Genomic DNA, 23,431 nt, shown 5'->3' with positions numbered 1-23,431 from the left:
TAAACGGATTGAGTGCCAAATAGGAGGAACAAAGTTAGAACAGGTGGATGGTTTCAAGTACTTAGGAAGCATATTCTCACAGGATGGCAACATAGTGAAAGAATTGGAAGCAAGGTGTAGCAAAGCCAATGCAGTGAGCGCTCAGTTACGATCTACTCTCTTCTGCAAGAAGGAAGTCAGTACCAAGACTAAGTTATCTGTGCACCGTTCAATCTTTCGACCACCTTTGTTGTATGGGAGTGAAAGCTGAGTGGATTCAGGTTACCTTATCAACAAGGTTGAGGTTACGGATATGAAAGTAGATAGGATGATTGCAGATACTAGCAGATGGGAACAATGGCAGGAGGGTGTCCACAATGAGGAAATCAAAGAAAAACTGGGAATGAACTCTATAGATGTAGCAGTCAGGGCGAACAGGCTTAGATGGTGGGGTCATGTTACATGCATGGGAGAAGCAAGGTTACCCAAGAGACTCATGGGTTCAGCAGTAGAGGGTAGGAGGAGTCAGGGCAGACCAAGGAGAAGATACCTGGATTCGGTTAAGAATGATTTTGAAGTAATAGGTTTAACATCAGAAGAGGCACCAATGTTAGCACTGAATAGGGGAACATGGAGGAATTTTATAAGGGGGCTATGCTCCAGACTGAATGCTGAAAGGCGTAATCAGTCTTAAATGATGATGATGATGATGATGATGATGATGAATTACTTCCAGTATTTCATATTTATTAGTAGAACTTATTATCATGCTATTGACTACTTTTGGAGCTGTTGTTTTCTCTTCATTGGTAAAGCTCTTGCTTAATTTGTCACGTACACTTCAAAAGTAATTGTTAATGTAATTGGGCAAGACTTCCTTCTTTATTTTAATGTTATCACTAAATTTGAGTACTATATCCTGGTCTTTAGAGCTTTTTCCTATTTCTCTTTTAACAATTTCCCATGTGGTCCTTGATTTATTGTCTGACTTCCTTATTAGTCTATTGTTACTTAATACTTTTGCTAGATTAATTACCCTTCTATATACCTTTTTTAGTTACTAACATGTTTTTTGAAATTAAGGTCAGTATTGGTTTTCATTTCAGAGTTTATTCTTTTCATAGTCTTGAAAGAGTTTTTAATGCCAGATGCGATCCAAGAATTTGTGTGTCTATGGCTAGATGAGTTGATTTTAACTAATCTTTTTGGAAAGCACATTTCAAAATTTGTCATGATAATAGAGGAGAAAACATTGTATGCAGCATCTGTATCAGTTTGTGACAATGCTTCTGCCCAAGATTGGTTAGTCAGTGTGATACCATATTGGTTGCAGTTTTCGGGAGAGAAAATTCTCTTATACATATGATGTACTGTTTCTGCATGTATTGGAACTGTCAACATTTTAATAATAAGTGCGTTATGGTCAGATATTCCTAGTTCAATATTCAAATCTTTTGTATCTGGGCTTTCTATATATCAAAATATATTATCTACAATACTTTCTGAAATGTTTGTTACCCTTGTAGGACTGTTTATATTAGAATATAGGATGAAACTGTGTATAATATTGAGGAATTTAATTTTAAATGGACTATCTACCAACATCCTCCCCCCATGAACCATGGACCTTGCCGTTGGTGGGGAGGCTTGCGTGCCTCAGCGATACAGATAGCCATACCGTAGGTGCAACCACAATCGAGGGGTATCTGTTGAGAGGCCAGACAAACGTGTGGTTCCTGAAGAGGGGCAGCAGCCTTTTCAGTAGTTGCAAGGGCAACAGACTGTATGATTGACTGACCTGGCCTTGTAACAATAACCAAAACGGCCTTGCTGTGCTGGTACTGCGAATGGCTGAAAGCAAGGGGAAACTACGGCCGTAATTTTTCCCGAGGGCATGCAGCTTTACTGTATGATTAAATGATGATGGCGTCCTCTTGGGTAAAATATTCCGGAGGTAAAATAGTCCCCCATTTGGATCTCCGGGCGGGGACTACTCAAGAGGATGTCGTTATCAGGAGAAAGAAAACTGGTGTTCTACGGATCGGAGCATGGAATGTCAGATCACTCAATCGGGCAGGTAGGTTAGAAAATTTAAAAAGGGAAATGGATAAGTTAAAGTTAGATATAGTGGGAATTAGTGAATTTTGGTGGAAGGAGGAACAAGACTTCTGGTCAGGTGACTACAGGGTTATAAACACAAAATCAAATAGGGGTAATGCAGGAGTAGGTTTAATAATGAATAGGAAAATAGGAATGCGGATAAGCTACTACAAACAGCATAGTGAATGCATTATTGTGGCCAAGATAGATACGAAGCCCACACCTACTACAGTAATACAAGTTTATATGCCAACTAGCTCTGCAGATGCCGAAGAAATTGAAGAAATGTATGATGAAATAAAAGAAATTATTCAGATAGTGAAGGGTGACGAAAATTTAATAGTAATGGGTGACTGCAATTCGGTTGTGGGAAAAGGGAGAGAAGGAAACGTATTAGGTGAATATGGATTGGGGGAGAGAAATGAAAGAGGAAGCCGCCTGGTAGAATTTTGCACAGAGCACAACTTAATCATAGCTAACACTTGGTTTAAGAATCATGAAAGAATGTTGTATACATGGAAGAACCCTGGAGACACTAAAAGGTATCAGATAGATTATATAATGGTAAGACAGAGATTTAGGAACCAGGTTTTAAATTGTAAGACATTTCCAGGGACAGATGTGGACTCTGACCACTATCTATTGGTTATGACCTGTAGATTAAAACTGAAGAAACTGCAAAAAGGTGGGAATTTAAGGAGATGGGACCTGGATAAACTGAAAGAAGCAGAGGTTGTACAGAGTTTCAGGGAGAGCATAAGGGAACAATTGACAGGAATGGGGCAAAGAAATACAGTAGAAGAAGAATGGGTAGCTTTGAGGGATGAAGTACTGAAGGCAGCAGAGGATCAAGTAGGTAAAAAGACGAGGGGCAGTAGAAATCCTTGGGTAACAGAAGAAATATTGAATTTAATTGATGAAAGGAGAAAATATAAAAAATGCCGTAAGTGAAGCAAGCAAAAAGGAATACAAACATCTCAAAAACGAGATCGACAGGAAGTGCAAAATAGCTAAGCAGGGATGGCTAGAAGACAAATGTAAGGATGTAGAGGGTTATCTCAATAGGGGTAAGATAGATACTGCCTACAGGAAAATTAAAGAGACCTTTGGAGATAAGAGAGCCACTTGTATGAACATCAAGAGCTCTGATGGAAACCCAGTTCTAAGCAAAGAAGGGAAAGCAGAAAGGTGGAAGGAGTATATAGAAGGTCCATACAAGGGCGATGTACTTGAGGACAATATTATGGAAATGGAGGAGGATGTGGATGAGAATGAGATGGGAGATGCGATACTGCGTGAAGAGTTTGACAGAGCATTGAAAGACCTGAGTCGAAACAAGACCCTCGGAGTAGACAACATTCCATTAGAACTATTGATGGCCTTGGGAGAGCCAGTCCTGACAAAACTCTACCATCTGGTGGGCAACGTGTATGAAACAGGCGAAATACCCTCAGACTTCAAGAAGAACATAATAATTCCAATCACAAAGAAAGCAGGTGTTGACAAATGTGAAAATTACTGAACAATCAGTCTAATAAGCCACAGCTGGAAAATACTAATGCGAATTCTTGACAGACGAATGGAAAAACTAGTAGAAGCCGACCTTGGGGAAGATCAGTTTGGATTCCGTAGAAATAATGGAACACGTGAGGCAATACTGACCTTACGACTTATCTTAGAAGAAAGATTAAGGAAAGGCAAACATACATTTCTAGCATTTGTAGACTTAGAGAAAGCTTTTGACAATGTTGACTGGAATACTCTCTTTCAAATTCTAAAGGTGGCAGGGGTAAAATACAGGGAGCGAAAGGCTATTTACAATTTGTATAGAAACCAGATCGCAGTTATAAGAGTTGAGAGACATGAAAGGGAAGCAGTTGTTGGGAAGGGAGTAAGACAGGGTTGTAGCCTCTCCCCGATGTTATTCAATCTGTATATTGAGCAAGCAGTAAAGGAAACAAAAGAAAAATTAGGAGTAGGTATTAAAATCCAGGGAGAAGAAATAAAAACTTTGAGGTTCGCCGATGACATTGTAATTCTGTCACAGACAGCAAAGGACTTCGAAGAGCAGTTGAACAGAATAGACAGTGTCTTGAAAGGAGGGTATAAGATGAACATCAACAAAAGCAAAACGAGGATAATGGAATGTAGTCAAATTAAGTCGGGTGATGCTGAGGGAATTAGATTAGGAAATGAGACACTTAAAGTAGTAAAGGAGTTTTGCTATTTGGGGAGCAAAATAACTGATGATGGTCGAAGTAGAGAAGATATAAAATGTAGACTGGCAATGGCAAGGAAAGCGTTTCTGAAGAAGAGAAATTTGTTAACATCGAGTATAGATTTAAGTGTCAGGAAGTCATTTCTGAAAGTATTTGTATGGAGTGTAGCCATGTATGGAAGTGAAACATGGACAATAAATAGTTTGGACAAGAAGAGAATAGAAGCTTTCAAAATGTGGTGCTACAGAAGAATGCTGAAGATTAGATGGGTAGATCACATAACTAACGAGGAGGTATGGAATAGGATTGGGGAGAAGAGAAGTTTGTGGCACAACTTGACTAGAAGAAGGGATTGGTTGGTAGGACATGTTCTGAGGCATCAAGGGATCACCAATTTAGTACTGGAGGGCAGCGTGGAGGGTAAAAATCGTAGTGGGAGACCAAGAGATGAATACACTAAGCAGATTCAGAAGGATGTAGGTTGCAGTAGGTACTGGGAGATGAAGAAGCTTGCACAGGATAGAGTGGCATGGAGAGCTGCATCAAACCAGTCTCAGGACTGAAGACCACAACAACAACATCTACCAACATATTGACATTAAAGTCCCCACATACAATTATTGATGACTTCTCATCATGTATGATGCTCAGTAGTTCTTCAATCTTGTTTTAAAAAATTTCTGCGTCTCCACATGGTGATCTATACACTGACATGACTGTTATTTTCCTATTTTTTACATACATTTGCACTGCTGTTGCCTCAAAATGTTTTTCCATGTTCAGGATTTCAGCTTCAGGCCTGTTTTTCACTTTAATATCTGATTTCACATAAATTCAGACACCCCGATTCTTGGTTTCCTTTCTAGAAAAGTGGCTAACCAAGGTATATGGGGAAATATTAATGTTTTATAATTCATAATTTTTGCGCCAATGCTCTTGAATACAAATACAATCAACACAATATTCACTGGCCACAATCTCGAGATCTAGAATTTTATTTTTGAGACACTGTAATTTTAAGCTGCAGCAACTCGGTTGAGAGGAACTCTTACTTGTAAATTCTGGTGACAATGCTTTCTTCGTGTTGAGGCTGGGTACCAAAAATCCTTTAGGGACACAGGCTTCCTGCATCTTGTCTTTCTTTCTTCTGGGTGTGTTGCAACTTTTGATGCTGGAATTCCTGTTGTATCTGATGACTCGCTGGCCGTAAGCACATTTCTTGCTAATGATGCCGCTGTATAGTCTGTAGCTGCTTCTGATACTGTTGGGGCTGTTGAGGAGGCTTCATTTGCTTCAGCTACTTTTGTGGCAAGTGAAGATTCTGGATCTGTTGCTGGTGAATCAGCTTCATTTTTATGTTGGAGAATTTCAGTTGCTGTGATGGGTGGTGGTAGTGGTATGGTAGGGCTATTCTTGTCTTCAACTGCTAACACTGCGTTAAGTATTTCTCAACTAATGAATGCTTTTCCAAGTTTACTTCTGTGTAGCCCAATCCTGCTAAAGTGATTTCTATCTGAAGATGGTACATTCGCGTATGTGGCATTCAGGAAGCTTCGGCATATTTTTTCAAATTTTCTATTAGTAACAGCGATTTCTTTGTTGACACAAGGTTTTTCCATCAGATCATGTTTTTGTGGTATACTTGCAAAATAGAAGTTCACATTTGTTAATTTTCTGTAGTTTGCTTCTTAGCGCTCTTTTGTCGATTTTTCCCTCATTCCACCGATTATTAAACAGTTTCTTCCAGGCTCCAAGAAATGTTCACAGCTTTTTAGAATTTCATTCATGGGAGCGCCTGGTTTTGTTATTCCACTAACCTTAAATATAGTTTGCATGATACCAGCTAAGCCCTTTCCATGACTGTCTGAGAGCAGGCAAATATCTTCTTTGTTCTTCTTACTTGAGTTTGGCATATTCTCATGACATGTTCCCTGCTAATTATAGTACCAGTATTTCCTTGCTTGTTATTACGAGACTTCGTACTTGACTGGTTTTTAATTCTGCATTTAGTGAAAGTACTTCGTTTCTTTCGCTATTTTCATATCTTTTAGGCTCATCACAGTCAGTGCACTTCATGTCATCTTTTTTTTTTCTCCCTGTTATTATATGTGTTCTCTATTATGAGTTCAGAGAACCATTGTTGTTCAATGAACTGTAATATTTATTAGTTTAATGAATAGTGGCAGGAAAATGTGCTGTGCATAACAAAAATAATTGGCACAGATACAGAGAAACATATGGTCAGATGAAGCCATATTATATGTCATTTTGGTTTCACAAATAATTAACAAGAGGTCCCTTTTCCTTTATTGAAGATGCTGTGCTTTTTATGACTTTTCTTAAAAATTGTGATTATACACTAATCTACACATGGACTGTCCCTAATGGGTAACTGTCAGATCACTTTTGCAAATGACCCTTTTTTTTTTCAACTTTAAGAGACAATTTATATGTGTGAAAACTGTGTCGAAATCCATCTTAAACTAATAATTTTATGTGGAAGTCTTTTCAACTAATGCCACTTTGGCAACTTGTGTGTCTCCAATTACTCTAGGTATACAACCAAGAGAAGGAGACCCACATTTTAAAGTGAAATTCGAACCCTGTGTCATTCCTGGAGTCTCCTCACATCATTGAGAGGTGAAGGCTAGATTAAAAGCGGATTGGAAACTTGTATGTTCAGATTGGGATTTGGTCCTATGACCTTTTGGTTTCTAGGTGCACAATTTTCTAGTGGAAGGGATGACAGCTGTCAGAATGAAGGTACTTTTGATGGTTGGTGGGTGTAATGTGGATAAAACCATCAGAGAGGAGGTCAACATCTAGGAAATGGGCACACTGGGTTGAGGAGGATCAGGTGAAGTGGAAGGTGTGGTTGTGAAGGAGTATCTTGGTCCCAATTCCAGATCATGAAGATATTATTAATGAATCTGAACCAGACCAGAGGTTTGGGGTTTTGGGTTGCTAGGAAAGTCACCTTTAGATGGCTCATAAACAGGTTGGCGTAGGAAAGTGCCATGTGGGTGCGCATAGCTGTGCCACAGATTTATTTGTATACTTTTCCTTCAAAGGAGAAGGAGTTATGTGTTAGGATAAAGTTAGTGTGGCATATGAGGAATGAGGTAGCGGGATTGGAGTCCAAAGGGCGTTGGGATAGGTAGTATTCAGTTGCAGCAATACCATTGGTAACGAGCAGTGTGTATATGCCCAAGACAATGAGAGAATCTGGGAAAAATCTGAGAATTTTTTCATCCACAAGAAATTCAGGAAAAACCTGGGAATGTTTTTAGAATTTCAGGAATTTTAAATTTTTTGGTTTCCAGTTAAATTTTTGTAATTTTGGCTGGTAAGAACTGACACTTCAGCAAAACCCTTTACTGCAGAATAGCACTGCAGCAGTAAAACATAAATGACAGAATAACACCAAAATCAAAGTTTAGTTGCAAAGAAAATCCACCATTTACAACAAGTAAACCCATTGAATACCCAAGCATCTGCCAACATCAAAATGTGTCAAAGACTATGCAATACTTTGTAACAACAAAATGTTTTGGGTGCATCATTCTTGTGGGCCTTGTTGAAATGAGCATGATGTCACAGCTGTTTACATTTTGAACAGGTTGCAGGAAAATAATGCAAATGGTGGTTTGATAAGTGTTACTTTCAAAGTAAATTTTCTTCTATGCGAAATGAATTATGTTATGTGTGAAAATATGTGATGAATTTCTTAAATCATGAAATGTTAGACTCTCATTCAAAACGTAAAAGTGAGGACTTCCCATTATGAAAAATTTCAGGCCCAGAAGACCAGCCAATTCATGCCATTATCTAAACTTTCGCTGACACATGCAAAAAGAGGCAAAGTTTCAAGATTAGTTTTTCATATTTCTTTTAGTTCTTACATAGATTACAAATTAAGCAATAAAAGTGGCAATAAGTATAATTATCCTTCAAACAAAGTGGAAAGTGAGTTCCTGAGCAATTTGACACATGACTGACTTTTCTGTAGGACGAAGTGCTGGGCAGAACATGGTTGTATTCACCCAGATGGCTCATGAAATATTTTATGCACAGCAGTGAAATTTATAATCGTGCTTGTCAGAAATACTCAGCTGCTGCAATTTAACCTGTGATCTTAGGGTCCTGCCTAACCATACCCACTCAGGGTTAGAGGGGATTGACGGGCTTAGCTTTTCTTGTAGCTATACTTTTTGTATATTAGTTTAAACCATTAACTTTACCTATTTGTGTGATGTTGTTATTGGCTGACTACCTCACATATGCTATGCTCTGTCTGCTGGTATTGGCTGGCAGGATCACAACATGGGCTATGATTGGCTTACAAAAACACATCACAATCTTAATTTCAGTGCTGTATTTGGTGGAATTCATGTTTATACTTTTATAATATGAGAATGTGTCATGAAAATGTTGCCACTCATCAAAGATGTTTGCAGCATGCATTATTTTTTGCTGGGTTTCGTTTACTAAAGAGCTGCAAAGCTCTTCACTGGTGTATAAAATCTCTATCATTCAAAGGATTGATAAGTTATGCAGCTCTGAGGGAAAGGATATTGTCACTTAACACGGAAAAAATGTACTTTCAACAGGGGCATAGTGTATTTTCACTAGGCGAAAAGTGTTTTTTCACCCAAGAAAAAGCATATTTTTAACCAGGAAACCTTCTTCTTCTTCTTCTTCTTCTTCTTCTTCTTCTTCTTTTTCTTCTCCACATATACACCTTGAGTGAGGAATTTTGGTGTATAGGGATGTGGCGTAAATAGACAACAGTAGTGAACCAGGAGGTAAAGAGTTGGAAAGTTGGTAAAGGAAGTGATTTGTATGTTTGATGTGGGAGGCTAGATTATGGGCAATTGGTTGGATGTATTGGTAAATGAAGTCCAAAATCCTTTCAGTATGGGCATAATCACCAGCTACACTGGGCATCGAGGATTGTTGGGTTTGCGAATTTTGGGGAGCATGTAGTAGGTGGGTTGTAGTGTGTCACAGGGTGCCCCACCTAACAGCTCTCTTGTCTCTCTCCCACCCATATCCTGCTATACATCCCCATTCACATCCCCACTCCTGATTGCTAATCATGTAACAGCCAATTTCCAGTTGGAGCTATCAGTGGCTGAGGTCATTTGTGCATTAAGTGCACTTGCTTGTGTGTTTCCTTTGCTAAAGAAGGATCTGACCAAAAGATGTAATGTGCAACTGTGTTGTTTTGTTGTGCCTGTCTGCAACTCAGTGAGTCATCTGTACACTGAGTAGCAATCTATCCTTTGCTAATAATGTTAATATTCCAACCTGGCATTTCCAAAAGATCTTTTCAGCATCATTTGAAAATGCTGATCATCTCTGTGGAATGGTTGTTTTGGGTGTATAACTCACCATTTGTGAAGGAACAGTCATGTGTAGGTTGATGATGTCTCTGTTTCAAAAATTATGCTTAACTTGTATGTATAGAAACTCTTCTGAATGGAATTGAATATCACTTGATGGGGCGTATGCTGTCTTTTATATAATTTCCTAGGAGGTGGGTGAACTATTCAAACCACCAAAGGCACTAATAATGCAGAGACCAATGTATTTTTGCTGGAAGGATTACATACATGACCAATGAGGAATTAATGACATTTACTTTTTTTTTTCTTTGAAGATGTTTTAAAATTTGCAACATCTGGAAAGAATGACCTGAATGAATCTCAGAGGATATACTAGATGTAAATGATTAAGATTGCAGAGAAACAAACTACATATCGACCAGGCATTTTTAAGTCATTGTAAAGAGTAATGAAGTGCCAAACTCTGTTAATGAAGAACTACCAAATGAAATAAAAATGTGAAAGTGGATGCCAATAACTCACTGACATCAATAGAGGACAATATAAGCATGTGAGTCTCTGTGAATGGGACTTAATGATCTCTCTCTCAGGAATGTGTTGGTGTTTTGGCTTGTAGATGACATGCTATTATAACAGTGATATCTGTGTGTGTGTGTGTGTGTGTGTGTGTGTGTGTGTGTGTGTGTGTGCGTGTGTGCACGTGCGTGCACATGCAAATTGTTATCTTGGTTACCACATATTGATGATGGTCTGTACAGCACTGTACTGAGGAAGTAATCTAGTCGTAGGTATTGCCTCTCCTTGTGCAACTATGCTTTTTTCCGGCAGAACAGTACCTGAAAATGTGAGTCAATTAATCATGGGTGCACCTGTTTCATGGAAATGTACATTTGTGTGACAATTGTTACTTATGAAATATGTCTGGAATGGGGTTAGTTAGTTGCTTGTTCATGACTATGCTACAGTAAGCATTGTAGATGCTTTGTGGATTCACATGCAAATAGCTTGAAGAGAGATATCCCACAAACATTTGCTGGCTGGTGTGATTCCATGCAGCAGCATTTAAAGACTGTAATGCTGCACAAGGGTTAGATGGTAGTGGACATACATCTGCATTGGGAATGAAAAATATTATGTTAAAAGATTTAATTATTATACAAAATCAAATAGGGGTAATGCAGGAGTAGGTTTAATAACGAATAGGAAAATAGGAATGCGGGTAAGCTACTACAAACAGCATAGTGAACACATTATTGTGGACAAAATACATACGAAGCCCACGCCTACCACAGTGGTACAAGTTTATATGCCAACTAGCTCTGCAGATGATGAAGAGATTGATGAAATGTATGATGAGATAAAATAAATTATTCAGATAATGAAGGTAGACGAAAATTTAATAGTCATGGGCGACTGGAAAAGGGAGAGAAGGAAATGTAGTAGGTTAATATGGATATGGGGGAAGAAATGAAAGAGGAAGCCACCTGGTAGAATTTTGCACAGAGCATAACTTAATCATAGCTACACTTGGTTCAAGAATCATAAAAGAAGGTTGTATACATGGAAGACGCCTGGAGGTACTGGAAGGTGTGAGATAGATAGTATAATGCTAAGACACAGAGATTTAGAGACCAGATTTTAAATTGTAAGACATTTCCAGGGGTAGATGTGGAGTCTGACCACAATCAATTGGTTATGAACTGTATATTAAAACTGAAGAAACTGCAATGAAGTGGGAAATTGAGGAGATTGGACCTGGATAAGCTGAAAGAACCAGAGGTTGTAGAGAGCTTCAGGGAGAGCATTATGGAATGATTGACAAGAATGGAGGAAAGAAATACAGTAGAAGAAGAATGGGTAGCTTTGAGAGATGAAATAGTGAAGGTAGCAGAGGATCAAGTAGGTAAAAAGATGAGGGTATCCTTGGGTAACAGAAGAAATATCGAATTTAATTGATAGAAGGAGAAAATATAAAAATGCAGTAAATGAAGCAGGCAAAAAGGAATACAAACGTCTCAAAAATGAGATAGACAGGAAGAGCAAAATGGCTAAGCAGGGATGGCTAGAGGACAAATGTAAGGACATAGAGGCACATATCACTAGGGATAAGACAGATATTGCCTACAGGAAAATTAAAGAGACCTTTGCGGAAAAGAGAACCACTTGCATGAATATCAAGAGCTCAGATGGAAACCCAAGGGAAAGCAGAAAGGTGGAAGGAGTATATAGAGGGTCTATACAAGGACGATGTTCTTGAGGACAATATTATAGAAATGGAAGAGAATGTAGATGAAGATGAAATAGGAGATATGATACTACATGAAGAGTTTGACAGAGCACTGAAAGACCTAAGTCAAAACAAGGCTTCAGGAGTAGATAACATTCCATTAAAACTACTGACAGCCTTGGGAAAGCCAGGCGTAACAAAACTCTACCATCTGGTGAGCAAGATGTATGAGACAGGTGAAATACCCTGAGACTTCAAGAAGAATATAATAATTCCAATCCCAAAGATTTTCACAGATGTGAAAATTACCGAACTATCAGTTTAATAAGCCACTGCTGCAAAATACTAACGCGAATTCTTTACAGACGAACGGAAAAACTGGTCTAAGCCGACCTCGGGGAAGATCAGTTTGGAATCCGTAGAAAAGTTGGAACCTGTGAGGCAATACTGACCCTATGACTTATCTTAGAAAATAAGTTAAGGAACGGCAAACCCATGTTTCTAGTATTTGTAGACTTAGAGAAAGCTTTTGGCAATGTTGACTGGAATACTCTCTTTCAAATTCTGAAGTTGCAGAGGTAAAATACAGGGAGCAAAAGGCTATTTACAATTTGTACAGAAACCAGATGGCAGTTATAAGAGTTGAGGGGCATGAAAGGGAAGCAATGGTTGGGAAGGGAGTGAGACAGGATGCTAGCCTCTCCTTGTTATTATTCGATCTGTATATTGAGCAAGCAGTAAAGGAAACAAAAGAAAAATTTGGAATAGGAATTAAAATCCATGGAGAAGAAATAAAAACTTTGAGGTTCGCCGATGACATTGTAATTCTGTCAGAGACAGCAAAGGATTTGGAAGATCAGCTGAACGGAATGGGCAGGGTCTTGAAAGGAGGATATAATATGAACATCAACAAAATCAAAATTAGAATAATGGAATGTAGTCAAATTAAATTGGTTGATGCTGCAGGAATTACATTAGGAAATGAGACACTTAAAGCAGTAAAGGAGTTTGCTATTTGGGGAGCAAAATAACTGATGATGGTCAAAGTAGAGAGTATATAAAATGTAGACTGGCAATGGCAAGGAAAGCATTTCTGAAGAAGAGAAACTTGTTAACATTGAGTATAGATTTAAGTGTCAGGAAGTCGTTTCTGAAAGTGTTTGTACGGAGTGTATTCATGTATGGAAGTGAAATGTGGACAATAAATAGTTTGGACAAGAAGAGAATAGAATCTTTTGAAATGTGGTGCTACAGATGAATGCTGAAGATTAGATGGGTAGATCACATAACTAATGAGGAGATATTGAATAGAACTGGAGAGAAGTGAAATTTGTGGCACAACTTGACTAGAAGAAGGGACCGGTGAGTAGGGCATATTCTGAGGCATAAAGGGATCACCAATTGAAGGACAGCGTAGAAGGAGACCAACAGATGAATACACTAAACAGATTCAGAAGGATGTAGATTGCAGTAGGTACTGGGAGATGAAGAGTAGCATGGAGAGCTGCATCAAAGCAGTCTCTGGGCTGGAGACCACAACAAGTTGTAAATGAACTTTCCTTGCTGCTGCTGAAAGAAGTGTAGATATAGATTTGGATTGATTGCCAATGCTGCTTAAGAATTCATTGTATCTGTAAAAACAAGTCATGGCCGTGGCATAACTAAGAACGAATTCTGAAAAATTTTGATGCTGATTCTTTCTAGTGAAGCCTTTAGTTTTCCTGCTATCATGAAATTATCTTAATTTCCTTCATCATAATTGATGTTTTTAAAAATCCTGCAACTGTGTCATCTATAATTTAAATAATAAAACATTGCATCTGCTATATTTTTTTCATCTATAACCTGATGTGTTTTGAATAATTGTTCTGATTGTCAAGTGCTAATATTTACATTGGTAAATTATGTGATATTTACATGTCTGTTGTTCTGCCTCTCTCATCCTGCAGTTTGTCTTCTTGTGGTTTTTTGGCACTGTGCCTCCTCCATCCTGTGGGAACCCACACATTTACAATCACAAATGTTACTGATGCAATTTTTTTTGTTTAAATCATTTTACTTACCTATGTTCAGTAACATTGAATTTCATTACCTGTAAACGTAAAAATTTTAAGGTTCTTTCTTGTTAACAGGGCAGCTGAGTTTTGATGGATTTTTGCAATATCTAATGAGTGAGGACAACCCGATTATATCAGCTTCAAAACTAGACTTGTCAGATGATATGGACCAACCACTTCCACATTATTTTATCAACTCCTCTCACAATACGTACCTGACAGGTGAGTTAAGTGTCAATTAAAATGTTGTTAGTTTGCTGTTGAATTCATAAATAAAGAAGCACGTCACAAATGAAATACTAATCCATTTTTCTTTTTTTAAAATAATTAATATACATTTTTGTCAAAAGGGAGCATTCCATGTAGGCCCCCAGCTGTTTAATAAGCTCCCCACAATATAAAGTCTATTTGAAGACAATATACTCACCTTTGTAAATCTGGATCACTGTTTGCTCTCTGTAAAATAATACCTAGAAGAGTAAATGTGCTGATTATGATTAAATGCAATACATGAACTATTCAATGAAGCAAGATTTATATATATCTGTTGCAATGTATTGTAAACCATAATCTACTCTATGTTAATATTAACATACTTTTTCTGATGTCTGTAGCACACTGTGTGACATCACATCATATGAGCCAAATAAATAAGTAAAATTAAAAAATGAACTCAAACAGCTGCTAATGACAAAGAGTTGCATGCTCTAACAAACTTTGTTAGTCTAAAATAGGCTGGAAAGAGGACCAGTGATAAGTGAGTCCATCAAATAATTCTGTGGCTAAATTATATTCCAAGAGGAGCATCAAATTAATGTTCTATGAAATCTCTGTTAATATGAAGATATTATTGCGACTTCCTTGGAAGTTTTTAAATTTCTCTTGCTTTAGAAATTTGTTACACCTATATCTAGCAATTTGTGGACATGGACTGATATCTTTCCACACACATTTTGTCATCACCACTGCTCGTAAACTTGAGACTTTCAAAATGTTTTACAACTGAAGTGTGCACAGAATATGTGAAAGTTCCATATATTTAATTATTGTATGCTTTTGCTTAACTTGCTTCATATTCAATAGATTGAGCAGGTTTGCTATGAGTTCATGTTGCTGCAACCAAGTATGTAAAATTATTTTGTATGTGCTATAAATTCCGTTTTTATATTGCTGTCATCCCATCCATCTCAAAAAATTGCTTTGATATGGTATGACTGTCCATGGAAAGCACACTGCAGTGACAAGAATTCCCTTGCCCAGTATGCTGAAATCTCACTAAGGTCTTCACAGACAGGCACAACCCTCCCACCCCCGCAAACCTTGTCCACAGACAGATTTCCCTCACCATATCAGCACACACTCCTAATCCTCGTACCATATGAGGAGAATCAGCTGCAAAGGGCATCTGTTCCTTCCTCCAGGATCATTCTGCACCATAATAGTATACTGTATCCTCCACTGTGGCTTTGACTATTTGTCACCATGCATGGAAATGAGAAACATTCTATCCACAATCCTTCCAACGCTCTTTTCAAGTGGTATCCCAACATCCACCCAATCTATGCGATATCCTGTTCCATTCTCATGCCACACCGACTTTCAACCCCTAGCTATATGGGTCATACCCATATGGAAGAGCCAGTTTAAAACCTATCTAATACACTCATCAAGCACATACTACTCCAACCTCATCATAGGCTTATACTATCCCATTAGAGGGATGGCCAACTATGAAAGCAACCATGAAATGTACCAGCTCTGCTGGAATATATGCACTTCATTTTGTGTGTGCCTGATCACCAACCAGCTGTCTACGTGAATGAATGGCTGCTGCCAAACTGTGGCCAAAAGCAGAGTTAACCATTCAGTGGCAAACATGCTGCTGAGCCCAGCACACTCAGTTGCAATGGCTGCTTCACAACCTGTGCTATCTAGATCCTTCCCATCAACACCACCTTTTCTGAACTATGTAAATGGCAACTGTCTTTGCAACAAATCTTTTCTCCTCATAACCTGTCTGCCTCAAAACCCTAAATTCACTCATCCTGAATGCACACCCTCTTACCCACAGTCTCCATTCCTCTGTTCTGTCACACCCCTCCAGATCACTTCTCCTTAAGACAGTTGATCATTGTGTGTTGCACAAACTCCCCGGTGTAGGTGCCGATGTCGTGTTCCTGTCCTCTGCACTTGCAACCCTTCCTCAACCCTTCCTTTTGCTGACTACCTCCTTTCTCCCCTCTCCAACTCTACCCAATACATTCCCTCACTGCAGCCAACCCACAGAGTCCTGGCATTGCGTATTCAGCCAGCGCATTGTAGCTGAACATGTGTGTGTGTGTGTGTGTGTGTGTGTGTGTGTGTGTGTGTGTGTGTGTGTGTGACATTGAAGTGGAAAATGTTGTTTGTAGTTAGACAATAAGCTCTTATAAATGTGTTACTGGACAGAACAAACAACACTAGAGAAAGTATGTGCATCTGATCATGACTTACACAGAGCAGAAGTAATAAGTCTATGCAGTTTGACCGTTCCCTCTCTTTCCACCATAAACATCTAAGGGGCAGTCAAATGAAAATGAGACAGGTGGGGGGTAAGTAAACTGTTTGTTATTTACAAAGTAACACCATATCTTTTAATGCGTCTATCCCACTTTGAGACAAAATGGTGAGTGCCTTCAAGGAAAAATGTTTGCAGTTGCCTTTGGAACCATGATTGTACACAGGGGTGCATCTCTTTGCTTGAAGCAAATCGATGGCCATGAATGTCATTCTTCATGGCTCCAAAAATATGTAAATTGCATGGGGAGAGATCGGGACAGTATGGAGGATGGTGTAAGGGCTTTCATGTGAACTTATGTAGTGTTATCGAACCATCGTCAACAGTATATGCGCAAGCATTATCCTGCAACTGAATGATGCTGTCCCGTTTGGACTTCATGGTACACTTTGGTTTTTGCAAAGTGTCCACATACCACTCTGTGTTAATTGTTATGCTGTATTCTAGAAAGTCAGTGAGCAGTGGGCTCTTATAGTCATAGGAAGATGTTGTCATGACTTTCTCCGAGCTGGCATGCATGGCTTTGGGTCTTCTCAGTGGCAGTGAATCCATGTGCTTCCATTGTTGACTCTTTTTGGCTCAAAATGATGATGCCATCTTTCATCTCCTGACAATATGGGTCAGGAAATGATATTCTTCATCGTGATATCATTCTAGATGCTGCATTGATGTCAACATTCTCCTCTGTCAGGCTATGGGGAACCCTGTGCACATAGATTTTACAGAACTTCATATGCTCTGTTCTGATGGCATGAGCAGTACCACATTGATGCCCAACATTAGCTGAATGTCTTCCACTGTCTGCCATTGGCCATTTCTGACAGCGAGATTCACTGCACCAATGACAGCACGATCCACTGCAGCAATGGCAAAAGAAGTAACTGTTAATAACAATAAAAAAGCTCAGCATTCAATACCCATTAAAATTATCTTACAATTATAACAAGCATCTTTTGAGACAACTCAATTTTGTTATGACAAGCCACCAGTGTGGTTTGACTCTTGACATGAGCAACTTCCCAAATGTTGGTATTCTGTAATTGTTCATATGCATTATGAAAATATAATCATTATAAAACCACATATGTGTCTATACTGATGTGAAACTGGAAGTTGCAAATAAAGCACCTTCTTACAGCTATGTGGTGTTTTTTGTTGTTATTCACGTCTCTAAGCTGTGGTTGCCCTCCCCAGAAAGTTGTTGACACAATGAGCTTGTCCTGGCCGACTGCTGTCTTTCAGTGACATATTGCATCCTTAAAATCATTTACTCCACACAAGCACTCATGCACATGAGATACTGTCTTCAGCCTACACAGATATTCGGGCATTAATTTCACTTCCTGGCACTCCTTGCACTGTCAGAAACCACATTACATGTCCTTGTTCCTCTTTCTTGGTCTCCAGAGTGAGGTCAGATGCACAAACAACTCACTGATCTCATGTCAAGCATGTGTGACATACAAATGGTACAGTGAACGTGCATGTTGTTAATTCCTTATACGCAATAGAGAGCATCTCTATGCACACACCTACCTGCACAGCCATGTCTGTGCCATATTGTTATATAGCCTGTCTCATTTCCAACAAACTTTATGGGCATATTATTTACATATCATATGAGGACAGGAGAAAAAACTAGACAACTATTTACATTATAAACAGATGCACACAGTCTCATGATCATAATGGGTGCATAGACATAACTCCAGGTTTAACATCCAATTTCATTGGGGTAGATGAAAACATGCTGGTTGCACTCAGGGAATTTTAATTAGCTGGTGCTGCATACAGGAAGTATGCTCCTGGCATTGACTGTTTCTGGCCTGTTGCATGTTGAAATGACTGTTTTACAGACTGATTGCTGTTTGCTAAGATAGTTTTCTGGACCTCAGTTGCTAGGGTTCTGATAATGAAACATCTGAATGAATTGGTAATCCTTTTTTTGTTTCTTTAATTATTATTATTCTTGTGTATACATTCACCAAAGAATGAAATCATCTTATGGATGATGGTGGAATATTAGTAAGAACCAATGCCAGTACATGTTTGTAGGATGAATACACCATGAGGTGAGGTACATTGATTGATTGAGCTGTGTGACAATTATTATTGTGTGAGTACTGTTTAGCATGGTGGGAAAGTAGCATTCTACATCTGAGTGTGAAAGAGTTAAAGCTGAAGGTCTGAGAACTACTGCAATGACATTTCAGGCAGCACCTGTTAACTTGTGGAGGATATTGTTGCAAGCTTTGATTTTAGTTGCCACTTTCTGCGGGTGGGTTTTGTATGTTAGTGACCTGCCTAGGGTCACATCTAGGTTTTTTTTGGAGTGTTGCAGCATTGGTGAATCTGATCTTTAAATATCATGTTAGGTTTGTTGTTTATTTGTTTATTACATATGTGGGAAGTTGGTATGATTAGTCTTTTGGTAATTCAGCCAAAGAGAATTGTTTTTGACTCGTTGAGAAACGTGGTGTTCCCCAGTATTTATTTATAACTGTACCTGAGACTTTGTATGTGTGGAATTAATTTTTGGCACATAATGCTTCTTTGTGTACAATGTTTGAGGTAGTGTGATGGGGGAGATGAACGAAGAACTTGTTTGTGTTAGTAACATGAGAGAGGAATGAAGAGCTAGGTAAGCAAATAGCAATTGACACTAACGTCCACACTCACAACACACAACAACTGGCCTTGTGCTTTGTTTAATGTCATGGCCTAATATAAGCTCACCAGGAATTCTACGAATTTAAAGTGAAATATGCTCGCCTGCACAACTTTCTGTCAGAATTACTGCTTCTGTGATGTTTACTTTGGAGAGATGTAACTCTGTGAGAGGAGGGTTCTGCTGAGTGAGATAATGCTTGACACTCTTGATCAAAGTTACATTGCTGCTCACTTTCAAGAAGAGTTTCCAAAGAGCGAGTTAACGCAGCAAATCTTGCCACACTGTCTTTATTGGATTCCTGAGACCACATAGTCCTCAGTCTTTCAGCCATTCTGGTTTGTTCAGAAAGACTTGACTATTTTCTAGTACTTGCCTGTAAACAAAATTTGCTAGCAACAAACATAAATAAAACATCATGAAAAAGGCAAAGCAGTATCATTTGGTTTTAAATACACAATGTGGAATTGGTAAATCTGCTTATCCATGCCTAGTAAATTTGCTGTTGGTTTATATATTCGTAAAGATAAGAATGCAGTGGTTAAATATGTCACTGATGTAACTTCTGAAAATTGATTTGTCATTGAGTTAAAAAAAAAAAAAAAAAAAAAAAAAAAAAAAAAAAAAAACTAACAGCACCATCTATTGGTTCTTAGGTGTACTATAATGTTATTGTTAAACATCCAAACTACCAGGCTAAGCATATGATTTTGGATAAAACTTTAAATAACATTCAGAGAATGAAGCTTTCACAACCAGATAACATAGCTGCTGGTAAACCTTTTGGGATGTAAAGTCGTGGTCTGAGAAACTCTTCTGTTCCTGATGTTTTGTCCAGGTCTGCACTGGACATCCCCAGAGGTGCTCCTCCACTGAGTCTTGCTGACTGACTGGTCAGATGTCTTGAGAGTGACATAAATTCTGTAGGAAAGAGGGCTGTGGTCAAACTAACACATGATGAGCAGAGGTAATTCTTGTCAGAGATAAAATTTAACTTTGATTGTCATCTTGTCAAAGAATAAAACTGTCTAGCAATTCTGCACAGCTACTGTCCATATGTTGCTAAGTTTCATTGCATCCTCATTCCTATTTAAACTATCCTGATGCTTATAAATTTCAATGGCTTCTCTACATAGTCATGGGTAATAATTTGACATTGTGGATAAAATTTCTGTTTCAGAAAACTTCACTTTGTGGTTTCCTGACTGAAGAGCATGCTCTGCTACAGCTGATTTCTCTATTTTTCTAGTTGGCAAAGGCTTTTGTGTTATTTTAGCCGTGTATTTACACTCTTCTTAGTAGTTCCAATATAAACTTTACCACATGTACACGAATTTTGTATACACCGCATGTCAACAGAGGAGGGCATTTATCATTCACAGATTGAAGTGCTTGATTTATTTTCTTTGTTGATCTAAAAACCAATCTGATGTCATCTTTCTGTAAAATCTTACTGATTTGGTCTGTTACTTTTTTTTTTTAAAAAAAAAGGGGGGGGGGGGGGTAGGGAAACTGTATTTCTCCGTCATTGTGGTTCATCCATGTTCTTTGGTCTTCTGTTCCTCGGTCATAAAATCCTCTGTACCTTTTCCCCTGAGTAGCCATTTTTCTCAAAACCCTGCTTCAGATGTTTTATTTCAGCATCCAGGTGTTTTGATGTGCATATTCTGTTAAATAACATTATCATTGTCTTCTGTGATCCAATCTTTGTTAAATAAAGCTTGTATGTTTGCCCAAGCTACATTCAAGTTACCTGTGATAACCCCATGAAAATTCATGTGGTAGTTTTGGAAATTAGTGTGTTCAAACAGATAGACATGATGTTTTAAATGAAAATTTAAGTCTTAATTTATTTCTGTGATTCATTTTTGAATAAATGAAGCCTATGTGTTACCCCACGATACATTCAAGTTACCTGTGAAAACCCCATGAAAACTCATCTGTTACTTTTGGAGATTAGCATGTTCAAACAGACATAAATGTTGGCTTTGGATGAAACTTTAGATCACAATATCTTTTATCTCATGATCTGAATTTGATGAAATAAAGAGTATTTGTTTCCCCAAGCTATGCTCAAAATGTGTAAACCCCATGAAAATTCATCTTTTAGTTTTGGAAATTAGCATGTACAAACAGAGAACATGGCAGTTTTACAATTTTATTATTAGTACAGAAGTATTCATCCAACATCTTCAGATCTGATGTTAGTGTTGCTTCTGCTTCCCTAAAGCTTTGATTAGGAGCAATCAAAATAATATTATCAGCATAAATAAATTTGATAGACTTTGTTTTGAAGGTCGTGTTTACAAATTAAAAAGTTGTGAAATAAAAACAGAATTTTGTTGGATACCCTCTTTTATTTTATGAACCCAACTTCTAGAGTTCTCTATAAACACCTGGCAGTATCTGTTGCCAATTACAGTGGTTAGTTTCTGACATGGAATAATACTGATGACTTTGAGCAGAAGTCTGTCATGCTAGACAGTATCATAGGGATGCAGTTAGCTCTGAGAGCACCTCCATGATTATTTTCTGCTTCTGAAAGCAATTTTTGATATAAGTTACTATTGTTAGCACCTTTTCCTTACATACTCTTTCTGGACTGAAATCAGTTTGCTATTTAGAAATGTGTTTGTTGATAGCTGAGCAGATTCTGTTATGAATGAGTTTTTCCAGGAGCTTGACTGGTACACTATGAAGGACAATGGGGTGGTGCTTTTGAGGAACCTTTTTTTGGCTGTAGTATAGGAATTATCTTAAATTTCTTAAAGAGAGGTGGCAGATGACCTGTCTCTAAGATCTATGAAAGGAAAGTGTTCAGCAATTTGGCAGTAACAGTATCACAGTGCTACAGAAACTCAGGATAGATACCATTAACACCTGCTGCCTTTCTAGATTTCATGTTCTTTGTAACATGTGTGGTCTCTTTCAATTGAAATGTGTTCAAAAACTCAGATGTTTGTGGGGCTGACAGTTTCTTTACTTTTGAGATTTCGTCTCTTGTCAAGTCACAATATTAGGATCGCCACTGTCCGCATTCCAGCCAGGAGTGTATTCTGTCCATCAACCTCCTAGTATGCATCATTTTGCTGCACTTATCAGTATTCAAGTGGAACTGTAGTAGTTATTGGAAAATAGTTTTATCCATTTTTATTGGCATCTGTTTGTTTGCAAAATTCAGATGATTTGACTTCTTTGAAATTCTATCTTAGTTTTGGACAGGAGAGGAAGATGGGTATGAACAATGCTGTCTGGAGAATTATTGGATGATGCTGACTATTGGGAAATCTGGTTAGGATTCTGTGGTGCACCTCATTGGCATGCTTGGAGACTGTGTGATAAAGCTTAAGTCAGACATATAAGCCTTGTTTCATTGGCCACTAAAGAAGGTTTCCTTGTCTTTTGTATAGGTGTGAGGTTTTCTGTTTCCATCCAGTCGACATGTTTTGTGCATTTTTGTCAGTTTCTTGATATCCCCAGAGTATAATACCTCAGCATCATGCAGACAGTTCATTGAGACATACCATTCATGGTCAATCATTGTCATGTTGAATAATGGCACCACGAAACAGTCACACAAGAATTGAGACATATGGGATGAAGGATGAAAACCACACCACTCCATATTTTGGCTAATGGTACAGCAACCTCTTGAGATGTTCAAGAAAGGATAGACAGTCTTAGTTGCAAAATGGTTTTTTAGTTATTTAATTTGTGATACATTTCACTGTCACAGGAGCATCATCAGACTTCATAAAAAAACACTTGAGGACTACTGGCAAGTGTACAGAAAGCCCAGTAATCACCAAACATGGTATGCCATTCAATAAAGTTTACAGGACGCATCCACTGGGTAAAAACACTTAAGGGCAACTGTCAAGAGTACAGAATGTTCCACAATAACTGTACTTGCAGCCAAGATTGCCTATTCTTTCTTGTGGATGAAGAATGGAAGGATGTCTGTGATATACCATTGTGCCATCAAAGTTACTTAAATCACTACCTGCTGTTACCTGATGGCTCCCCACACCATATGCCAGGAGTAACACTGCTGTGACTCTTCAGAACATGGGAAAAAAGGGACCTCTTCCCAGGCTGGTGCCATAGTCACCAACAATGATCATCCAATGTAGTGCAGAACTGTGATTTAGCCCTGAACACAATGTGACACCATTCATTGGCAGTCCATGCTTCCGGGTCATAGCACCACTCTAGACACAGCCATTTATGTTGTGTTAACAGCAGCCTACACATGGGACAGTAGTTCCCTAGTCTA

General features: G+C 38.3%; 1 protein-coding gene across 2 annotated transcripts in view; it reads left to right on the top strand.

Annotated features, from left to right (window-relative positions):
* The window catches only part of LOC126278954 (1-phosphatidylinositol 4,5-bisphosphate phosphodiesterase classes I and II), a 401,310-nt gene that overhangs the window by 134,420 nt on the left and 243,459 nt on the right, over positions 1–23,431 (top strand). For both annotated transcript variants that reach the window (XM_049979233.1, XM_049979234.1), the window contains one exon: positions 14,006–14,152. In XM_049979233.1, the coding sequence (XP_049835190.1) occupies positions 14,006–14,152 (147 nt within the window). The remainder of the gene's footprint in view (positions 1–14,005; positions 14,153–23,431) is intronic.

The sequence above is a fragment of the Schistocerca gregaria genome, chromosome 6 (genome assembly GCF_023897955.1).
Source record: "Schistocerca gregaria isolate iqSchGreg1 chromosome 6, iqSchGreg1.2, whole genome shotgun sequence".
NCBI lineage: Eukaryota > Metazoa > Arthropoda > Insecta > Orthoptera > Acrididae > Schistocerca > Schistocerca gregaria.
Note: the sequence above shows the minus strand (reverse complement) of the source record. Positions and strands in the feature narration are given on the sequence as shown.